Here is a 17,500-nt window from a genome sequence, read left to right as displayed (position 1 = left end):
GTGTGTGTCCTCATGTGTGTATGTGTGTGTGTGTGTGTGTGTGTGTGTGTGTGTCTCTGTGGTGTGTGTGTGTGTGTGTGTGTGTGTGTGTGTCCTCATGTGTGTGTGTGTGTGTGTCCTCAGGTGTGTGTGTGTGTGTGTGTGTCCTCATGTGTGTGTGTGTGTGTGTGTGTGCAGACCGTGTTGGTGGCGTTCCAGCAGCAGAAGGTCGTGCAGGTGAAGAGTTCTTCAGCCGACCTCGTCACAGAGACGGACCAGAGGGTTGAGGCGCTCCTGATCTCTGAGCTCCGGGCCCGGTACCCCGACCACAGGTGCTGCTGGGTTCTGCTGGGTTCTACTGTTCTACTGGGTTCTCCTGGTTCTCCTGGGTTCTCCTGGTTCTCCTGGTTCTCCTGGTTCTCCTGGGTTCTCCTGGTTCTCCTGGGTTCTAAAGTGTTCTCCTGGTTCTCCTGGGTTCTCCTGGGTTCTCCTGGGTTCTCCTGGTTCTCCTGGTTCTCCTGGGTTCTAAAGTGTTCTCCTGGGTTCTCCTGGGTTCTCCTGGTTCTCCTGGTTCTCCTGGGTTCTAAAGTGTTCTCCTGGGTTCTCCTGGTTCTCCTGGGTTCTAAAGTGTTCTCCTGGTTCTCCTGGTTCTCCTGGGTTCTCCTGGGTTCTCCTGGTTCTCCTGGGTTCTAAAGTGTTCTCCTGGGTTCTCCTGGTTCTCCTGGGTTCTAAAGTGTTCTCCTGGTTCTCCTGGTTCTCCTGGGTTCTCCTGGGTTCTAAAGTGTTCTCCTGGTTCTCCTGGTTCTCCTGGGTTCTAAAGTGTTCTCCTGGTTCTCCTGGTTCTCCTGGGTTCTAAAGTGTTCTCCTGGTTCTCCTGGTTCTCCTGGGTTCTAAAGTGTTCTCCTGGGTTCTCCTGGTTCTCCTGGGTTCTAAAGTGTTCTCCTGGTTCTCCTGGTTCTCCTGGTTCTCCTGGGTTCTAAAGTGTTCTCCTGGTTCTCCTGGGTTCTAAAGTGTTCTCCTGGTTCTCCTGGTTCTCCTGGTTCTCCTGGGTTCTAAAGTGTTCTCCTGGTTCTCCTGGTCTCAGGTTCATAGGGGAGGAGTCTGTAGCAGCAGGGGAGCGCGTGGAGCTGACGGAGCGTCCGACCTGGATCATCGACCCCATCGACGGCACCGTCAACTTCGTCCACAGGTGATGATGTCACACCTGACGCACCATGATGATGTCACACCTGAGACACCATGATGATGTCACACCTGAGACACCATGATGATGATGTCACACCTGAGACACCATGATGATGATGTCACACCTGACACACCATGATGATGTCACACCTGACACACCATGATGATGATGTCACACCTGACACACCATGATGATGATGTCACACCTGACGCACCATGATGATGTCACACCTGAGACACCATGATGATGTCACACCTGACACACAATGATGATGTCACACCTGAGACACCATGATGATGTCACACCTGAGACACCATGATGATGTCACACCTGAGACACCATGATGATGATGTCACACCTGAGGACCACGATGATGATGTCACACCTGACGCACCATGATGATGTCACACCTGAGACACCATGATGAGGATGTCACACCTGAGACACCATGATGATGTCACACCTGAGACACCATGATGATGTCACACCTGAGACACCATGATGATGTCACACCTGAGACACCATGATGATGATGTCACACCTGAGACACCATGATGATGATGTCACACCTGACACACCATGATGATGTCACACCTGAGACACCATGATGATGATGTCACACCTGAGACACCATGATGATGATGTCACACCTGAGACACCATGATGATGATGTCACACCTGACACACCATGATGATGTCACACCTGAGACATGATGATGATGTCACACCTGAGACACCATGATGATGTCACACCTGACGCACCATGATGATGTCACACCTGACACACCATGATGATGATGTCACACCTGACACACCATGATGATGATGTCACACCTGAGGACCACGATGATGATGTCACACCTGACGCACCATGATGATGTCACACCTGAGACACCATGATGAGGATGTCACACCTGAGACACCATGATGATGTCACACCTGAGACACCATGATGATGTCACACCTGAGACACCATGATGATGTCACACCTGAGACACCATGATGATGTCACACCTGAGACACCGTGATGATGTCACACCTGAGACACTGTGATGATGTCACACCTGACGCACCATGATGATGTCACACCTGAGACACCGTGATGATGTCACACCTGACGCACCGTGATGATGTCACACCTGAGACATGATGATGATGTCACACCTGACACACCATGATGATGTCACACCTGAGACACCATGATGATGATGTCACACCTGACACACCATGATGATGATGTCACACCTGACACACCATGATGATGTCACACCTGACACACCATGATGATGTCACACCTGACACACCATGATGATGTCACACCTGAGACACCATGATGATGTCACACCTGACACACCATGATGATGTCACACCTGAGACACCATGATGATGATGTCACACCTGAGACACCATGATGATGATGTCACACCTGAGACACCATGATGATGTCACACCTGAGACACCATGATGATGATGTCACACCTGAGACACCATGATGATGTCACACCTGAGACATGATGATGATGTCACACCTGAGACATGATGATGATGTCACACCTGAGACACCATGATGATGATGTCACACCTGAGACACCATGATGATGATGTCACACCTGAGACACCATGATGATGTCACACCTGAGACATGATGATGATGTCACACCTGACACACCACGATGATGATGTCACACCTGTGCGGTCACTTCCTGCTGATCTTTCACAATAAAAGCCTTCTGCTGAACCGTATGAAGGCTTTTACTTTGAAAGCAAAGCTCTGAAACTGTTTCTCCGACAGGTTTCCGTTCGTCGCCATTTCCATCGCCTTCAGCGTCAACAAGCAGGTGAGTGTGTGTGTGTGTGTGTGTGTGTGTGTCTGTGTGTGTGTGTGTGTGTGTGTGTGTGTGTGTCTGTGTGTGAGTGTGTGTGTGTGTGTGTGTCTGTGTGTGTGTGTGTGTGTGTGTGTCTGTGTGTGTGTGTGTGAGAGTGTGTGTCTGTGTGTGTGTGTCTCTGTGTGTGTGTGTGTGTGTGTGTCTGTGTGAGTGTGAGTGTGTGTGTGTGTGTGTGTGTGTCTGTGTGTGTGTGTGTCTCTGTGTGTGTGTGTGTGTGTCTGTGTGAGTGTGAGTGTGTGTGTGTGTGTGTGTGTGTGTGTGTGTCTGTGTGTGTGTGTCTGTGTGAGTGTGAGTGTGTGTGTGTGTGTGTGTGTGTGTGTGTGTGTCTGTGTGTGTGTGTGTCTCTGTGTGTGTGTGTGTGTGTCTGTGTGAGTGTGAGTGTGTGTGTGTGTGTGTGTGTGTGTGTGTGTCTGTGTGTGTGTGTCTCTGTGTGTGTGTGTGTGTGTCTGTGTGAGTGTGAGTGTGAGTGTGTGTGTGTGTGTGTGTGTGTGTGACCTGTTGTCCTTGTTGTCAGACGGAGTTCGGGATCGTCTACAGTTGTGTTGAGGACAAAATGTTCCACGCTCAGAGAGGACGAGGAGCGTTCCTGAACGGGACGCCGCTGCACGCCTCCGGACAGGAAGGTGACCTCACACACACTCTCACACACACACACACACACACACACACACACACACACACACACACACAATCGTGACATCACACACTCGTTCTGACTCTTCTCTCTCGTCCAATCAGACGTCAGCAAGTGTGTGGTGGTGACGGAGATCGGGGCGGAGCGTGACGACCTCGCCCTGTCCACCATGACCTCCAACATCTTCAGACTGCTGCAGCTTCCTGTCCACGGGTAAGCTCGCCACTTTAGTCGTTGGCGTGTTTCTCGTGTGTTCAGGATCCGTGGTTAATGTGTCATTGGCGTGTTTCTCGTGTGTTCAGGATCCGTGGTTAACGTGTCGTTGGCGTGTTTCTCGTGTGATCAGGATCCGTGGTTAACGTGTCGTTGGCGTGTTTCTCGTGTGTTCAGGATCCGTGCGTTGGGCACGGCGGCGGTCGACATGTGTCAGGTGGCGACGGGCGGCGCCGACGCCTACTATCACATCGGGATGCACTGCTGGGACATCGCTGCGTCGGCCATCATCGTCGAGGAGGCTGGAGGCGTCGTCATGGATACGGACGGTGAGTACCTGGCGGTGATGTCATAGATGACCCGTGTACCCGGGGGGCGTGGCCTCCTCTCATTGGTCCGTGTCTGTTCTCAGGCTCAGACTTCGACATGATGTCCAGGAGAGTCATCGCCGCCAGCTCCGCCGCCGTGGCCAATCGCATCGCTCAGGTGGTCCAGGCCTTTCCCTGTCGCCGTGACGACGAGGACCTCGGCAGGTGCATCTGTGGGGCGGCGGGTGTGAACGGCGTGTAGGTCAGGGGCGCTTTATTGTGAAAGTCCTGTTCTACTTCCTGTCTGAGCTCCTGTGAACTTCAAAATAAAAGTGAATAAAGTCAAAGTTCGTTTCTGGATCTGTGAGTGAATCTGTGTCCGTCAGAGCCCGTCAGGCGCCGGGTCAGAGCCCGGGTCAGAGCCCGTCAGGCGCCGGGTCAGAGCCCGGGTCAGAGCCCGTCAGGCGCCGGGTAAGAACCCGGGTCAGAGCCCGGGTCAGAGCCCGTCAGAGCCCGTCAGGCGCCGGGTCAGAGCCCGGGTCAGAGCCCGTCAGAGCCCGGGTCAGAGAGAACATTCTGGTCTGTGTGTTTACACCAGGTCTCCATGGCAACACTGAGGGGGGAGGGGGCAAAAGAACATTATGGTCTGTGTGTTTACACCAGGTCTCCATGACAACACTGAGGGGGGGGGGGGGGGGGGGGCAAAAGAACATGAACATCAAAATTCCCCCTGAATTGCCCCCCGGGGACAAATAAAGTTTTGTTTTTTTAATTGAATAAAGCTCATATTTAATGAGCCAAATATGACGTCACTGAGAGGAGATGGACATGAGTCTTTAATATCACTGAAATAATAAAGATTTGAACTTTATAAATGTATGAATATACAGATATATATATATATATATATTAATATATGTATGTAAATGCTGTATAAACTGCGTATGAGCGCAGTTACAGAGAGAGACTTTAACGCTGAAAGGACACAGGAAGTGGCTCCTTCTCAACATCATTTCAGACAGAAGAAGAAGAAGAGTAAACCCGGAAGTGAGCCTCAGCAGGAACTTCAGACAGAGTGAGAGTTCACGGCTTTGTTGCTGTTTCACTGCTGTTGTTGTTTTAACGTTGTTTGACTCTTGTTGTTGTTGTTGTTTTAATGTTGTTGTTGTTGTTTTAATGTTGTTGTTTAAATGTCCCGGTCTCTGTTTTTATTCCGTCCCGCGCACTAATCTGTTTTAAGGACAAACTGACGCACTGGTGACGCTCTGTGATACGTCATCACGCACTGGTGACGCTCTGTGACACGTCATCACGCACTGGTGACGCTCTGTGACACGTCATCACGCACTGTCGTTGGTACGTCTGGACTGTCGTGAAATAAAAACAATAAACGGGAAACCGGCTGAACTCCCGCCGTACGGCAGCTCAGAGGGACAAACCTCCTCCACACAGACACAGAACAGCCCGTTACAATGATAATAATGATAATAATAATAATAATAATAATAATAATGTATAAATGTCATTAAAGATGTGTTTATTGTTTTGATCCAGCATCCATGAATAATGAGTAAGTCTGGGGTTCACTGTAATTATTAAAGGACTATAAAATAAGAAAGATTAAAGTGTTAATATATAAATGTGTGCGTGTGTGTACCGTCCACATGTGTGTTCTTGTTCCTGACTAAAGTCTGCAGAGCCCTAAAACAGGAGATCCTCAGACGTCAAAGGCCAATAAATAATAATAATAACAAGTTCAAATGATAATGAACCTCAACTTTAACCCGACGCAGCAGAGATTCATCCACAGACTCGCCCTGATGCATTGTGGGTAATAATCTCTCTCCTTATTAGGAGCTGCTCCTCCAACATGGCCGACCTGTGGCAGAACGCCATGGACCACGCCGTCGCTGTGGCACGGAGAGCCGGGGAGGTGTGTGTGTGTGTGTGTGTATTGATGATGTGTGTGTGTGTGTGTGTGTGTGTGTATTGATCAGGTGTGTGTGTGTGTGTGTGTGTCAGGTGGTGTGTGAGGCTCAGGTGTGTATTGATAGTGTGTGTGTGTCTCTGATGTGTGTGTGTGTGTCAGGTGGTGTGTATTGATCAGGTGCGTGTGTGTGTCTCTGATGTGTGTGTGTGTGTCAGGTGGTGTGTATTGATCAGGTGCGTGTGTGTGTGTCAGGTGGTGTGTGAGGCTCAGGTGTGTATTGATAGTTTGTGTGTGTCTCTGATGTGTGTGTGTGTGTGTGTGTGTGTCAGGTGGTGTGTGAGGCTCAGGTGTGTATTGATCAGGTGTGTGTGTGTGTGTCTCTGATGTGTGTGTGTGTGTGTCAGGTGGTGTGTGAGGCTCAGGTGTGTATTGATCGTGTGTGTGTGTGTCTCTGATGTGTGTGTGTGTCTCTGATGTGTGTGTGTCAGGTGGTGTGTGTTGCTCAGGTGTGTGTGTGTGTGTGTCAGGTGGTGTGTGAGGCTCAGGTGTGTATTGATCAGGTGTGTGTGTGTGTGTGTGTGTCAGGTGGTGTGTGAGGCTCTGCAGGGCGACAGGACGGTGATGACGAAGAGTTGTTCCGTTGATTTAGTGACAAAAACGGATCAAAGGGTCGAACAGCTCATCATCCAATCAGTGAAGGAGAAGTTCCCCACGCACAGGTGAAGCCCCGCCCCCTCTGTGTGTGTGTGTGTGTGTGTGTGTGTGTGTGTGTGTGTGTGTGTGTGTGTGTGTGTGTGTGTGTGTGTGTGTGTGTGTGTGTGTGTGTGTGTGTGTGTGTGTGTGTGTGTGTGTGTGTGTGTGTGTGTGTGTGTGTGTGTCTGTGTGCGTGTATGTGTGTGTGTGTGTGTGTGTGTGTGTGTGTCTCTGTATGTGTGTGTGTGTGTGTGTGTGTGTGTGTGTGTGTCTCTCATGTGTGCCTGTGTGTGTGTGTGTGTGTCTCGTGTGTGTGTGTGTGTGTGTCATGTGTGTGTGTGTGTGTGTGTCTCGTGTATGTGTGTGTGTGTGTGTCTCATGTGTGTGTGTGTGTGTGTGTCTCGTGTGTGTGTGTGTGTGTGTGTGTGTGTGTGTGTCTCGTGTATGTGTGTGTGTGTGTGTCTCATGTGTGTGTGTGTGTCTCTGTGTGTGTGTGTGTGTGTGTGTCTCGTGTGTGTGTGTGTGTGTGTGTCTCGTGTGTGTGTGTGTGTGTGTGTCTCATGTGTGTGTGTGTGTGTGTGTCTCGTGTGTGTGTGTGTGTGTGTGTGTGTGTGTCTCATGTGTGTGTGTGTGTGTGTGTCTCGTGTGTGTGTGTGTGTGTGTGTGTGTGTGTGTGTCTCGTGTATGTGTGTGTGTGTGTGTCTCATGTGTGTGTGTGTGTCTCGTGTGTGTGTGTGTGTGTGTGTGTGTCTCGTGTATGTGTGTGTGTGTGTGTCTCATGTGTGTGTGTGTGTCTCGTGTGTGTGTGTGTGTGTCAGGTTCATAGGGGAGGAGTCTGTGGCAGCAGGTGAGGTGTGTGTCCTGACCGACTGTCCCACCTGGATCATCGACCCGATCGACGGCACGACCAACTTTGTTCACACGTGAGTTTTTTTTATGTCATCGTGGTCGTCATGGTGATGGTGACATGAGAACAGTGGTAATCACTGACACCGTGGGTTCGATTCCGACCTGCGGCCCTTTGGTGCCCGCCCCCCTCTCTCTCTCACTCACCCCATTTCCTGTCTGTCCTACAAAATAAAGGCTTAAACTGTAAAATAAATAAATAATAACAGTTAATAACGTTAATAAGCTCTGAACATTATTATTATTATTATTATTATTATTGATTCATTTTCTCTTCCACAGTTTTCCTTTTGTTGCTGTTTCCATCGGATTTTCTGTCAACAAGCAGGTGAGTTCCTGTCACGGTGTAGCTACAGTCTGACCTGTTACAGTGTAAATAAAGTAGATCGTTATAAGGTCACGGTGTAGCTACAGTCTGACCTGTTACAGTGTAAATAAAGTAGATCATTATAAGGTCACGGTGTAGCTACAGTCTGACCTGTTACAGTGTAAATAAAGTAGATCGTTATAAGGTCACGGTGTAGCTACAGTCTGACCTGTTACAGTGTAAATAAAGTAGATCGTTATAAGGTCACGGTGTAGCTACAGTCTGACCTGTTACAGTGTAAATAAAGTAGATCATTATAAGGTCACGGTGTAGCTACAGTCTGACCTGTGACAGTGTAAATAAAGTAGATCATTATAAGGTCACGGTGTAGCTACAGTCTGACCTGTTACAGTGTAAATAAAGTAGATCGTTATAAGGTCACGGTGTAGCTACAGTCTGACCTGTTACAGTGTAAATAAAGTAGATCATTATAAGGTCACGGTGTAGCTACAGTCTGACCTGTTACAGTGTAAATAAAGTAGATCGTTATAAGGTCACGGTGTAGCTACAGTCTGACCTGTGACAGTGTAAATAAAGTAGATCGTTATAAGGTCACGGTGTAGCTACAGTCTGACTTGTTACAGTGTAAATAAAGTATATCATTATAAGGTCACGGTGTAGCTACAGTCTGACCTGTTACAGTGTAAATAAAGTAGATCATTATAAGGTCACGGTGTAGCTACAGTCTGACCTGTTACAGTGTAAATAAAGTAGATCATTATAAGGTCACGGTGTAGCTACAGTCGGACCAGTTACAGTGTAATAAAGTAGATCATTATAAGGTCACGGTGTAGCTACAGTCTGACCTGTTACAGTGTAAATAAAGTAGATCATTATAAGGTCACGGTGTAGCTACAGTCTGACCTGTTACAGTGTAATAAAGTAGATCATTATAAGGTCACGGTGTAGCTACAGTCTGACCTGTTACAGTGTAAATAAAGTAGATCTTTATAAGGTCACGGTGTAGCTACAGTCTGACCTGTTACAGTGTAAATAAAGTAGATCATTATAAGGTCACGGTGTAGCTACAGTCTGACCTGTTACAGTGTAAATAAAGTAGATCATTATAAGGTCACGGTGTAGCTACAGTCTGACCTGTTACAGTGTAATAAAGTAGATCATTATAAGGTCACGGTGTAGCTACAGTCTGACCTGTTACAGTGTAAATAAAGTAGATCATTATAAGGTCACGGTGTAGCTACAGTCTGACCTGTTACAGTGTAATAAAGCAGATCGTTATAAGGTCACGGTGTAGCTACAGTCTGACCTGTTACAGTGTAAATAAAGTAGATCATTATAAGGTCACGGTGTAGCTACAGTCTGACCTGTTACAGTGTAAATAAAGTAGATCATTATAAGGTCACGGTGTAGCTACAGTCTGACCTGTTACAGTGTAAATAAAGTAGATCGTTATAAGGTCACGGTGTAGCTACAGTCTGACCTGTTACAGTGTAAATGAAGTAGATCGTTATAAGGTCACGGTGTAGCTACAGTCTGACCTGTTACAGTGTAAATAAAGTAGATCATTATAAGGTCACGGTGTAGCTACAGTCTGACCTGTTACAGTGTAAATGAAGTAGATCGTTATAAGGTCACGGTGTAGCTACAGTCTGACCTGTTACAGTGTAAATGAAGTAGATCGTTATAAGGTCACGGTGTAGCTACAGTCTGACCTGTTACAGTGTAAATAAAGTAGATCATTATAAGGTCACGGTGTAGCTACAGTCTGACCTGTTACAGTGTAATAAAGTAGATCATTATAAGGTCACGGTGTAGCTACAGTCTGACCTGTTACAGTGTAAATGAAGTAGATCGTTATAAGGTCACGGTGTAGCTACAGTCTGACCTGTTACAGTGTAAATAAAGTAGATCATTATAAGGTCAGGGTGTAGCTACAGTCTGACCTGTTACAGTGTAATAAAGTAGATCATTATAAGGTCACGGTGTAGCTACAGTCTGACCTGTTACAGTGTAAATAAAGTAGATCATTATAAGGTCACGGTGTAGCTACAGTCTGACCTGTGACAGTGTAAATGAAGTAGATCGTTATAAGGTCACGGTGTAGCTACAGTCTGACCTGTTACAGTGTAAATAAAGTAGATCATTATAAGGTCACGGTGTAGCTACAGTCTGACCTGTGACAGTGTAAATAAAGTAGATCATTATAAGGTCACGGTGTAGCTACAGTCGGACTTCCTGTCGTCCCTCAGATGGAGTTCGGCGTGGTCTTCAGTGTTCTTGAAGATAAGATGTACACAGCGCGGAGGGGGAGGGGCGCCTTCTGTAACGGAGAGCCGCTGCAGGTTTCACCCCAGGAAGGTGTGTGTGTGTGTGTGTGTGTGTGTGTGTGTGTGTGTGTGTGTGTGTGTGTGTGTGTGTGTGTGTGTGTGTGTGTGTGTGTGTGTGTGTGTGTGTGTGTGTGTGTGTGTGTGTGTGTGTGTGTGTGTGTGTGTGTGTGTGTGTGTGTGTGTGTGTGTGTGTGTGTGTGTGTGTGTGTGTGTGTGTGTGTGTGTGTGTGTGTGTGTGTGTGTTTTAACCGTGTGTGTGTGTGTGTTTTAACCGTGTGTGTGTGTGTGTGTGTGTGTGTGTGAACCGTGTGTGTGTGTGTGTTTTAACCGTGTGTGTGTGTGTGTGTGTTTTAACCGTGTGTGTGTGTGTGTGTGTGTGTGTGTGTGTGTGTGAACCGTGTGTGTGTGTGTGAACCGTGTGTGTGTGTGTTTTAACCGTGTGTGTGTGTGTGTGTGTTTTAACCGTGTGTGTGTGTGTTTTAACCGTGTGTGTGTGTGTGTTTTAACCGTGTGTGTGTGTGTGTGTGTGTTTTAACCGTGTGTGTGTGTGTGTTTTAACCGTGAGTGTGTGTGTGTGTGTGTTCTAACCGTGTGTGTGTGTGTGTGTGTGTGTGTTTTAACCGTGTGTGTGTGTGTGTGTGTGTGTGTGTGTCAGACATCACTCAGTCCATCGTTGCCACAGAGTTCGGGTCGAGCAGAGACTCTGAAGTTGTCGACAAGATCTTCTCCAGCCTGAGGAGGGTGCTCTGCATCCCAGTGCACGGGTACGAGTGTGTGTGTGTGTGTGTGTGTGTGTGTGTGTGTGTGTGTGTGTGTGTGTGTGTGTGTGTGTGTGTGTGTGTGTGTGTGTGTGTGTGTGTGTGTGTGTGTGTGTGTGTGTGTGTGTGTGTGTGTGTGTGTGTGTGTGTGTGTGTGTGTGTGTGTGTGTGTGTGTGTGTGTGTGTGTGTGTAACCCTGTGTGTGTGTGTGTGTGTGTGTGTTTGTAACTGTGTGTGTGTGTGTGTGTGTTGCAGCGTGCGCGGTGCAGGCACCGCAGCCATCAACATGTGTCTGGTGGCGTCCGGGTGTGTGGAGGCGTACTATGAGACGGGCGTGCACGTGTGGGACGTAGCGGCGGGCGCTGTGATCGTGCGTGAGGCGGGCGGCGTGCTGATGGACGTGGAGGGTAAAGAACACACACACACACACACGCTCAGAGTTTCCCATGATGCAAAGCGGCAGGCTGACGCTGAGGCGGTGTGTGTGCAGGAGGAGACGTGGACCTGATGTCCAGAAGAATCATCGCCGCCAACAACAGGACCGTCGCCGAGCGCATCGTCAAGGAGATGGACGTCTTCAGTCCGCCCCGGGACGACGCTCCGCCACCGCCGCCGCCCAAACACTGAACACCTGCATGGCATTGTGGGTAAACCACCTGCAGGGCATTGTGGGTAAATCACCTGCAGGGCATTGTGGGTAAATCACCTGCAGGGCATTGTGGGTAAACCACCTGCAGGGCATTGTGGGTAAATCACCTGCAGGGCATTGTGGGTAAATCACCTGCAGGGCATTGTGGGTAAATCACCTGCAGGGCATTGTGGGTAAATCACCTGCACGGCATTGTGGGTAAATCACCTGCAGGGCATTGTGGGTAAATCACCTGCAGGGCATTGTGGGTAAATCACCTGCAGGGCATTGTGGGTAAATGTTTGTCACTTTGTAAAGTTTGTTTTAAATAAAGTTTGTCTTAAAAAGAAAAACACGACTGGGTTTGTCTCAACAATCGATACCGGGTCCTCCGGGTCCTCTTGGTCCTCCGGTTCCTGCTGGTCCTCCGGTTCCTGCTGGTCCTCTTGGTCCTCCTGGTCCTGCTGGTCCTCCTGGTCCTGCTGGTCCTCCTGGTCCTGCTGGTCCTGCTGGTCCTCCGGTTCCTGCTGGTCCTCTTGGTCCTCCTGGTCCTGCTGGTCCTCTTGGTCCTCCGGGTCCTGCTGGTCCTCCGGTTCCTGCTGGTCCTCTTGGTCCTCCTGGTCCTGCTGGTCCTCCTGGTCCTGCTGGTCCTCCTGGTCCTGCTGGTCCTCCGGGTCCTCTTGGTCCTCCTGGTCCTGCTGGTCCTCCGGGTCCTGCTGGTCCACCGGGTCCTAATGGTCCTCCGGGTCCTGCTGGTCCTCCGGGTCCTCTTGGTCCTGCTGGTCCTCCGGGTCCTGCTGGTCCTCCGGTTCCTCCTGGTCCTGCTGGTCCTCTTGGTCCTCCTGGTCCTCCGGGTCCTGCTGGTCCACCGGGTCCTAATGGTCCTCCGGGTCCTGCTGGTCCTCCGGGTCCTCTTGGTCCTCCTGGTCCTGCTGGTCCTCCGGGTCCTGCTGGTCCTCCGGTTCCTCCTGGTCCTGCTGGTCCTCTTGGTCCTCCTGGTCCTGCTGGTCCTCCGGGTCCTGCTGGTCCACCGGGTCCTAATGGTCCTCCGGGTCCTGCTGGTCCTCCTGGTCCTGCTCATCCTGCTGGTCCTCAGGGTCCTGCTGGTCCTCCTGGTCCTGCTCGTCCTCCTGGTCCTCCGGGTCCTGCTGGTCCTCCTGGTCCTCCGGGTCCTGCTGGTCCTCCTGGTCCTCTTGGTCCTGCTGGTCCTCCGGGTCCTCTTGGTCCTGCTGGTCCTCCGGGTCCTCCTGGTCCTGCTGGTCCTGCTGGTCCTCCTGGTCCTGCTGGTCCTGCTGGTCCTCCTGGTCCTGCTGGTCCTGCTCGTCCTCCTGGTCCTGCTGGTCCTCCGGGTCCTCTTGGTCCTGCTGGCAGCGGCGTGCACGGACTTTTGAAGGGTAGCGGCTAAAAAGGAAAGAAGGCCAACATCCGTCCATCCCGTCTGACCTAACACCCTTTCAAAATAAGAGTTCCGGGTCCAAACGTTGAATAAAAAAGTCTTATTTTGAAAGGGTGTTAGGTCGTGAACAGCGTCCTCGCCACTGAAAAAGGACATTTTAACACACGTCTGTGTCGTCGTCGTGCAGCTCAGTGGACTTTAGCCACGGTCTCGTCTCAGGACCCCCATGGAAGAGGCCGGCTCTGAGGTGGTTCATCCAGGGGACAGGTGGTGGTCCTGGGGACAGGTGGTGGTCCTGGGTACAGGTGGTGGTCCTGGGGACAGGTGGTGGTCCTGGGGACAGGTGGTGGTCCTGGGCTCAGCGGTCTGCTCCGGCCCCCCACACTCACACGCCGCTCTGTCCTCCACGCCCCACCTCCTCATTGATGCTTTGTAGCGTCCGACCCCAGCCCGAGGCGGTTCAGCAGAGTCCATTGCCGGCGTGGCAGATCCTCTCCAAGACCGCCTCCAGGGTCATGGATGTAACGGGGGGGCCCCGCTGACTCCCACTCCTGCCCCCAGCCGTGCCGCCGTACCCAGGTCCTCAGGGGTGGACCTGAGCAGCTCTTGTTGTACGGGGGGCGGGGCTTGAGTCTGAGGCCGTGCTGTGGTGGTGGTGCAGGATGTGCCAGTCGTGTCTTTGGGCTTCAGGGTCGCAGCCTCTGGTCCGAGGCCGGGGCAGTTCCTGCTCGTGTTGGCAGACAGGACACAGGGGCAGGTGTCAGGCAGCCGGTCCGGGGGCGTGTTCATGGCAGTGTGGACTCTCCTGGCGTGCCGGCTTCTGCTCCAGGCCGGGGCTCAGGGTTCAGTTGTGGAGAAGACCAGAGCTGGTCTACGGGTCGGTGGGTGCAGCCCAGCAGGAACCAGCGAGACGTGGAATCAGTGCGACCCTCGATGACACTCTGGCCGTCACTTCTTCAGGGTGTTTGAATGATAGAGATCTGTCCAGGCGCACGCCGAGGTACTGCGGGGCTCGCTGGGACTCACATGTCCAGTTCCCGTCTGGCTTCACTGTGGTTCAGGGGTCAGCTGCTGAAACCGTCCTGCTGATGCTGAGCTGTAAACGCCGCTCACGCAGGGCGGCTGCCAGGGGGTCCCTGTCCTGGTTTAGGCCGGCCTGCACCTGCTCCCATGTCCGTGGTCTCATCATCGTCTCAGGTCGTCAGCGTGGCCATATCTCCGGGATGTTGTCTCCGGGGTGTCGTGGCTGTAAATGTTGAACATCATGGGTGCGAGGACAGACCCCTGTGGAACACCAGTCCTCAGCCTCCTCCTGTGCCGGTCTGGAATGATCTTTAACAGCTTTAGTCCACGGTGCCAGACCGCGTCGATCCAGCAACATCCCTCCAGCCTCCTGTTTGTCCTGAACGCCGTCCTCGATGTCTCGGGTGAGAAGTGTCACCTGGTCACCGTTGACCGTCTGCGCTGGAAGCCATCTTGTTCCTGTGGGAGTTGGGGTCCACTATCGGCTCCATGCGATCATGGATCGGCCTCTCCAGGACTTTGAATGGGACGCAGAGCAGTGAGACGGGTCGGGTGGATCTGGGGTCTTCAGCAGGCTGGTTTGGTTTTGGAAGGGCTGTGACGGCAGCGCGGCGCCAGATCTCCGGGGGCTTGGACCTCCGGAGGCGTGCTGAGCAGACTGAGCAGAGCCGTGCAGACGTTGTTGCACTCTGGTGAATCACAAACTCAGGGTGGGTGTGATCACGGCCCGGTGCCTTCCCTGGTCTGGTCTGACTCAGGGCAGTCTGGAGTCCAGCTGGTGTAAGGTCCCCTGAGGAGTTGGCGTCCACGCCAGCCGCTCTGCACGGGGAGGTCCCCCGGTTTGATGCTGTGGGGGCAAAGTTCTTCTCAGCGTCAGGGAAACAGCCGTTCTGAAGGAGCTGGGAGTCGGTGGCTGTTATTGGGCACCGGGAGGTCGATGGGGTTCTGCCTGTCAGCTGGTCTATTGTCCGCCCCTCTTACGGCTGGAGTGGGTGAAGTCCATTAACTGAACTACTTCAGTCCACCGTGACCTTCAGGTGGACTCTAGCTTCTGCAGGAGCTCAGTCCCAGAGTCATGAGCGTCCTCCCTGGAGCTGCCTGCTGGTGGACGTGCTGGAGGGGGCTGCGTTCTTCATCCCAGCCCAGGATGTAGTCAGCGTCAAAGCCACGGGGGCGGTTTCCCTGCTGCCCCAAGGAGGACTCTGCAGGAGGCTGCGTACCCGGGGTCCACGTCGGCGTGGTCTGGGTCTGCGTGGTCTGGGTCGGCGTTGTCTGGGTCTGGGAGGCAGGATGATGTTCTCTCTGTCTCCTCAGTGAAGGACTGAGCCTCACTAAAGTCCCACCTCCTGACGGGTTTCCCTGCTGCTGGCTGCTCCAGGGACGGGACCTTTATGATGGAGGGTCGGTGGTGTGAGCGGGGGAACCATCCAGGACACGTCTCTCTGGCTTTGGAGCCGTGTGACCCACAGAGAAGGCCAAGTCCAGGTTGATCCGGGCTGGTCCGGGTTATTCCGGGTGGGTGTGGGTTAGTCCAGGTTGGTGTGGGTTGATCCGGGTTGGTGTTGGTTAGTGTGGGTTAGTCCGGGTCTGTGTGGGTGTCCCAGCGTGCTGAAAAAAGCTTGGAGGTTCTTTGGGGTCGAACAGCAGCAGCACATTGGCACTGGAGGCCCATCGGTGGTGTGGTGTTGTGGTGGTGTGGTGGTGTGGTGGTGTGGTATGGCTTTGACCCCAGTCTATGTGTTGGCAGTTGAAGTCCCTGCGTAGATGGCGGGTGCAGGTGCTGATGGGAGTGATGTCATGGTCAGCATTGACGGGGGGGGGGGGGGGGGGGCTTGTAGACCGGACCGATGTGGTCTGGACCTGAGTGGACAGACACTCGGTGCTGGAGCCTGGTGTCCCACTCAGGCTGCTCCTGACAGAGGCTGCAGGTCCGTGCTGTTTGCTGTGGGGGGACCCAGAGACCTGGACCCAGAGACCTGGACCCAGAGAGCTGGACCCAGAGACCTGGACCCAGAGAACTGGACCCTGAGACCTGGACCCAGAGAGCTGGACCCAGAGAGCTGGACCCAGAGAGCTGGACCCAGAGAACTGGACCCAGAGAACTGGACCCAGAGAGCTGGACCCAGAGAACTGGACCCAGAGAGCTGGACCCAGAGAGCTGGACCCAGAGAGCTGGACCCAGAGAGCTGGACCCAGAGAACTGGACCCCGGGCGGTCTGAGGATGTCACTGCCACCCTGTGTCTCCTGGAGGAGGACGGCTGCTACTTTGTGGGAGTCAGTGAGACGGTGGATGACTTCTATTTTGGCGGAGGTGAGGTCGTTTATGCTCCTAGAGGACACTTTAGCACACGTTTATGCTCCTAGAGGACACTTTAACACACGTTTATGCTCCTAGAGGACACTTTAGCACACGTTTATGCTCCTAGAGGACACTTTAGCACACGTTTATGCTCCTAGAGGACACTTTAGCACACGTTTATGCTCCTAGAGGACACTTTAGCACACGTTTATGCTCCTAGAGGACACTTTAACACACGTTTATGTTCCTAGAGGACACTTTAACACACGTTTATGCTCCTAGAGGACACTTTAGCACACGTTTATGCTCCTAGAGGACACTTTAACACACGTTTATGCTTCTAGAGGACACTTTAATACACGTTTATGCTCCTAGAGGACACTTTAGCACACGTTTATGCTCCTAGAGGACACTTTAACACACGTTTATGCTCCTAGAGGACACTTTAACACACGTTTATGCTCCTAGAGGACACTTTAGCACACGTTTATGCTCCTAGAGGACACTTTAACACATGTTTATGCTCCTAGAGGACACTTTAGCACACGTTTATGCTCCTAGAGGACACTTTAACACACGTTTATGCTCCTAGAGGACACTCTAACACACGTTTAGGCTCCTAGAGGATACTTTAACACACGTTTATGCTCCTAGAGGACACTTTAACACACGTTTATGCTCCTAGAGGACACTTTAACACACGTTTATGCTCCTAGAGGACACTTTAACACACGTTTATGGTCCTAGAGGACACTTTAGCACACGTTTATGCTCCTAGAGGACACTTTAGCACACGTTTATGCTCCTAGAGGACACTTTAACACACGTTTATGCTCCTAGAGGACACTTTAACACACGTTTATGCTCCTAGAGGACACTTTAACACACGTTTATGGTCCTAGAGGACACTTTAGCACACGTTTATGCTCCTAGAGGACACTTTAACACACGTTTATGCTCCTAGAGGACACTTTAACACACGTTTATGCTCCCAGAGGACACTTT

At 51.5% G+C, this 17,500-nt stretch overlaps 2 protein-coding genes across 3 annotated transcripts in view; both read left to right on the top strand.

Moving 5' to 3' along the window:
• LOC310957811 (inositol monophosphatase 1-like) overlaps nt 1–5,467 on the top strand; it is a gene marked incomplete at both ends in the record, with an annotated part of 6,100 nt that extends 633 nt beyond the window's left edge. Inside the window, 9 exons of the mRNA XM_083928544.1 lie at nt 178–311; nt 1,064–1,168; nt 2,958–3,003; nt 3,566–3,674; nt 3,790–3,898; nt 4,076–4,227; nt 4,311–4,464; nt 4,593–4,767; nt 5,447–5,467. Coding sequence (XP_083784670.1) covers nt 178–311; nt 1,064–1,168; nt 2,958–3,003; nt 3,566–3,674; nt 3,790–3,898; nt 4,076–4,227; nt 4,311–4,464; nt 4,593–4,767; nt 5,447–5,467 — 1,005 coding nt within the window. The remainder of the gene's footprint in view (nt 1–177; nt 312–1,063; nt 1,169–2,957; nt 3,004–3,565; nt 3,675–3,789; nt 3,899–4,075; nt 4,228–4,310; nt 4,465–4,592; nt 4,768–5,446) is intronic.
• Nucleotides 5,242–12,117, top strand: LOC310957726 (inositol monophosphatase 1-like). 2 transcript variants are annotated; one of them, XM_083928420.1, is made up of 9 exons: nt 5,242–5,281; nt 6,061–6,139; nt 6,722–6,855; nt 7,648–7,752; nt 8,018–8,063; nt 10,313–10,421; nt 11,046–11,154; nt 11,404–11,555; nt 11,639–12,117. In XM_083928420.1, the coding sequence occupies exons 2-9, from the start codon at nt 6,077–6,079 to the stop codon at nt 11,773–11,775; spliced, it is 855 nt and encodes a 284-aa protein (XP_083784546.1). In that variant the 5' UTR covers nt 5,242–5,281; nt 6,061–6,076; the 3' UTR covers nt 11,776–12,117. The 2 variants fall into 2 exon arrangements, with proteins under 2 accessions (XP_083784546.1, XP_083784547.1); XM_083928421.1 differs by lacking the exon at nt 5,242–5,281 and adding an exon at nt 5,480–5,562.
• The last annotated feature ends 5,383 nt before the right edge of the window (nt 12,118–17,500 follow it).

The sequence above is a fragment of the Echiichthys vipera genome, assembly GCF_963691815.1.
Source record: "Echiichthys vipera genome assembly, chromosome: 15".
Lineage (NCBI taxonomy): Eukaryota > Metazoa > Chordata > Actinopteri > Perciformes > Trachinidae > Echiichthys > Echiichthys vipera.
Note: the sequence above shows the minus strand (reverse complement) of the source record. Positions and strands in the feature narration are given on the sequence as shown.

Excerpts from the sequence above, each read along its gene's own strand:
- LOC310957726 (XM_083928420.1), top strand. The coding sequence starts at position 6,077 with ATGGCCGACCTGTGGCAGAACGCCATGGACCACGCCGTCGCTGTGGCA. Across the intron at positions 6,140-6,721 it reads TGGCACGGAGAGCCGGGGAG|GTGGTGTGTGAGGCTCTGCA; the intron begins GTGTGTGTGTGT and ends TGTGTGTGTCAG. Across the intron at positions 10,422-11,045 it reads GCAGGTTTCACCCCAGGAAG|ACATCACTCAGTCCATCGTT; the intron begins GTGTGTGTGTGT and ends TGTGTGTGTCAG.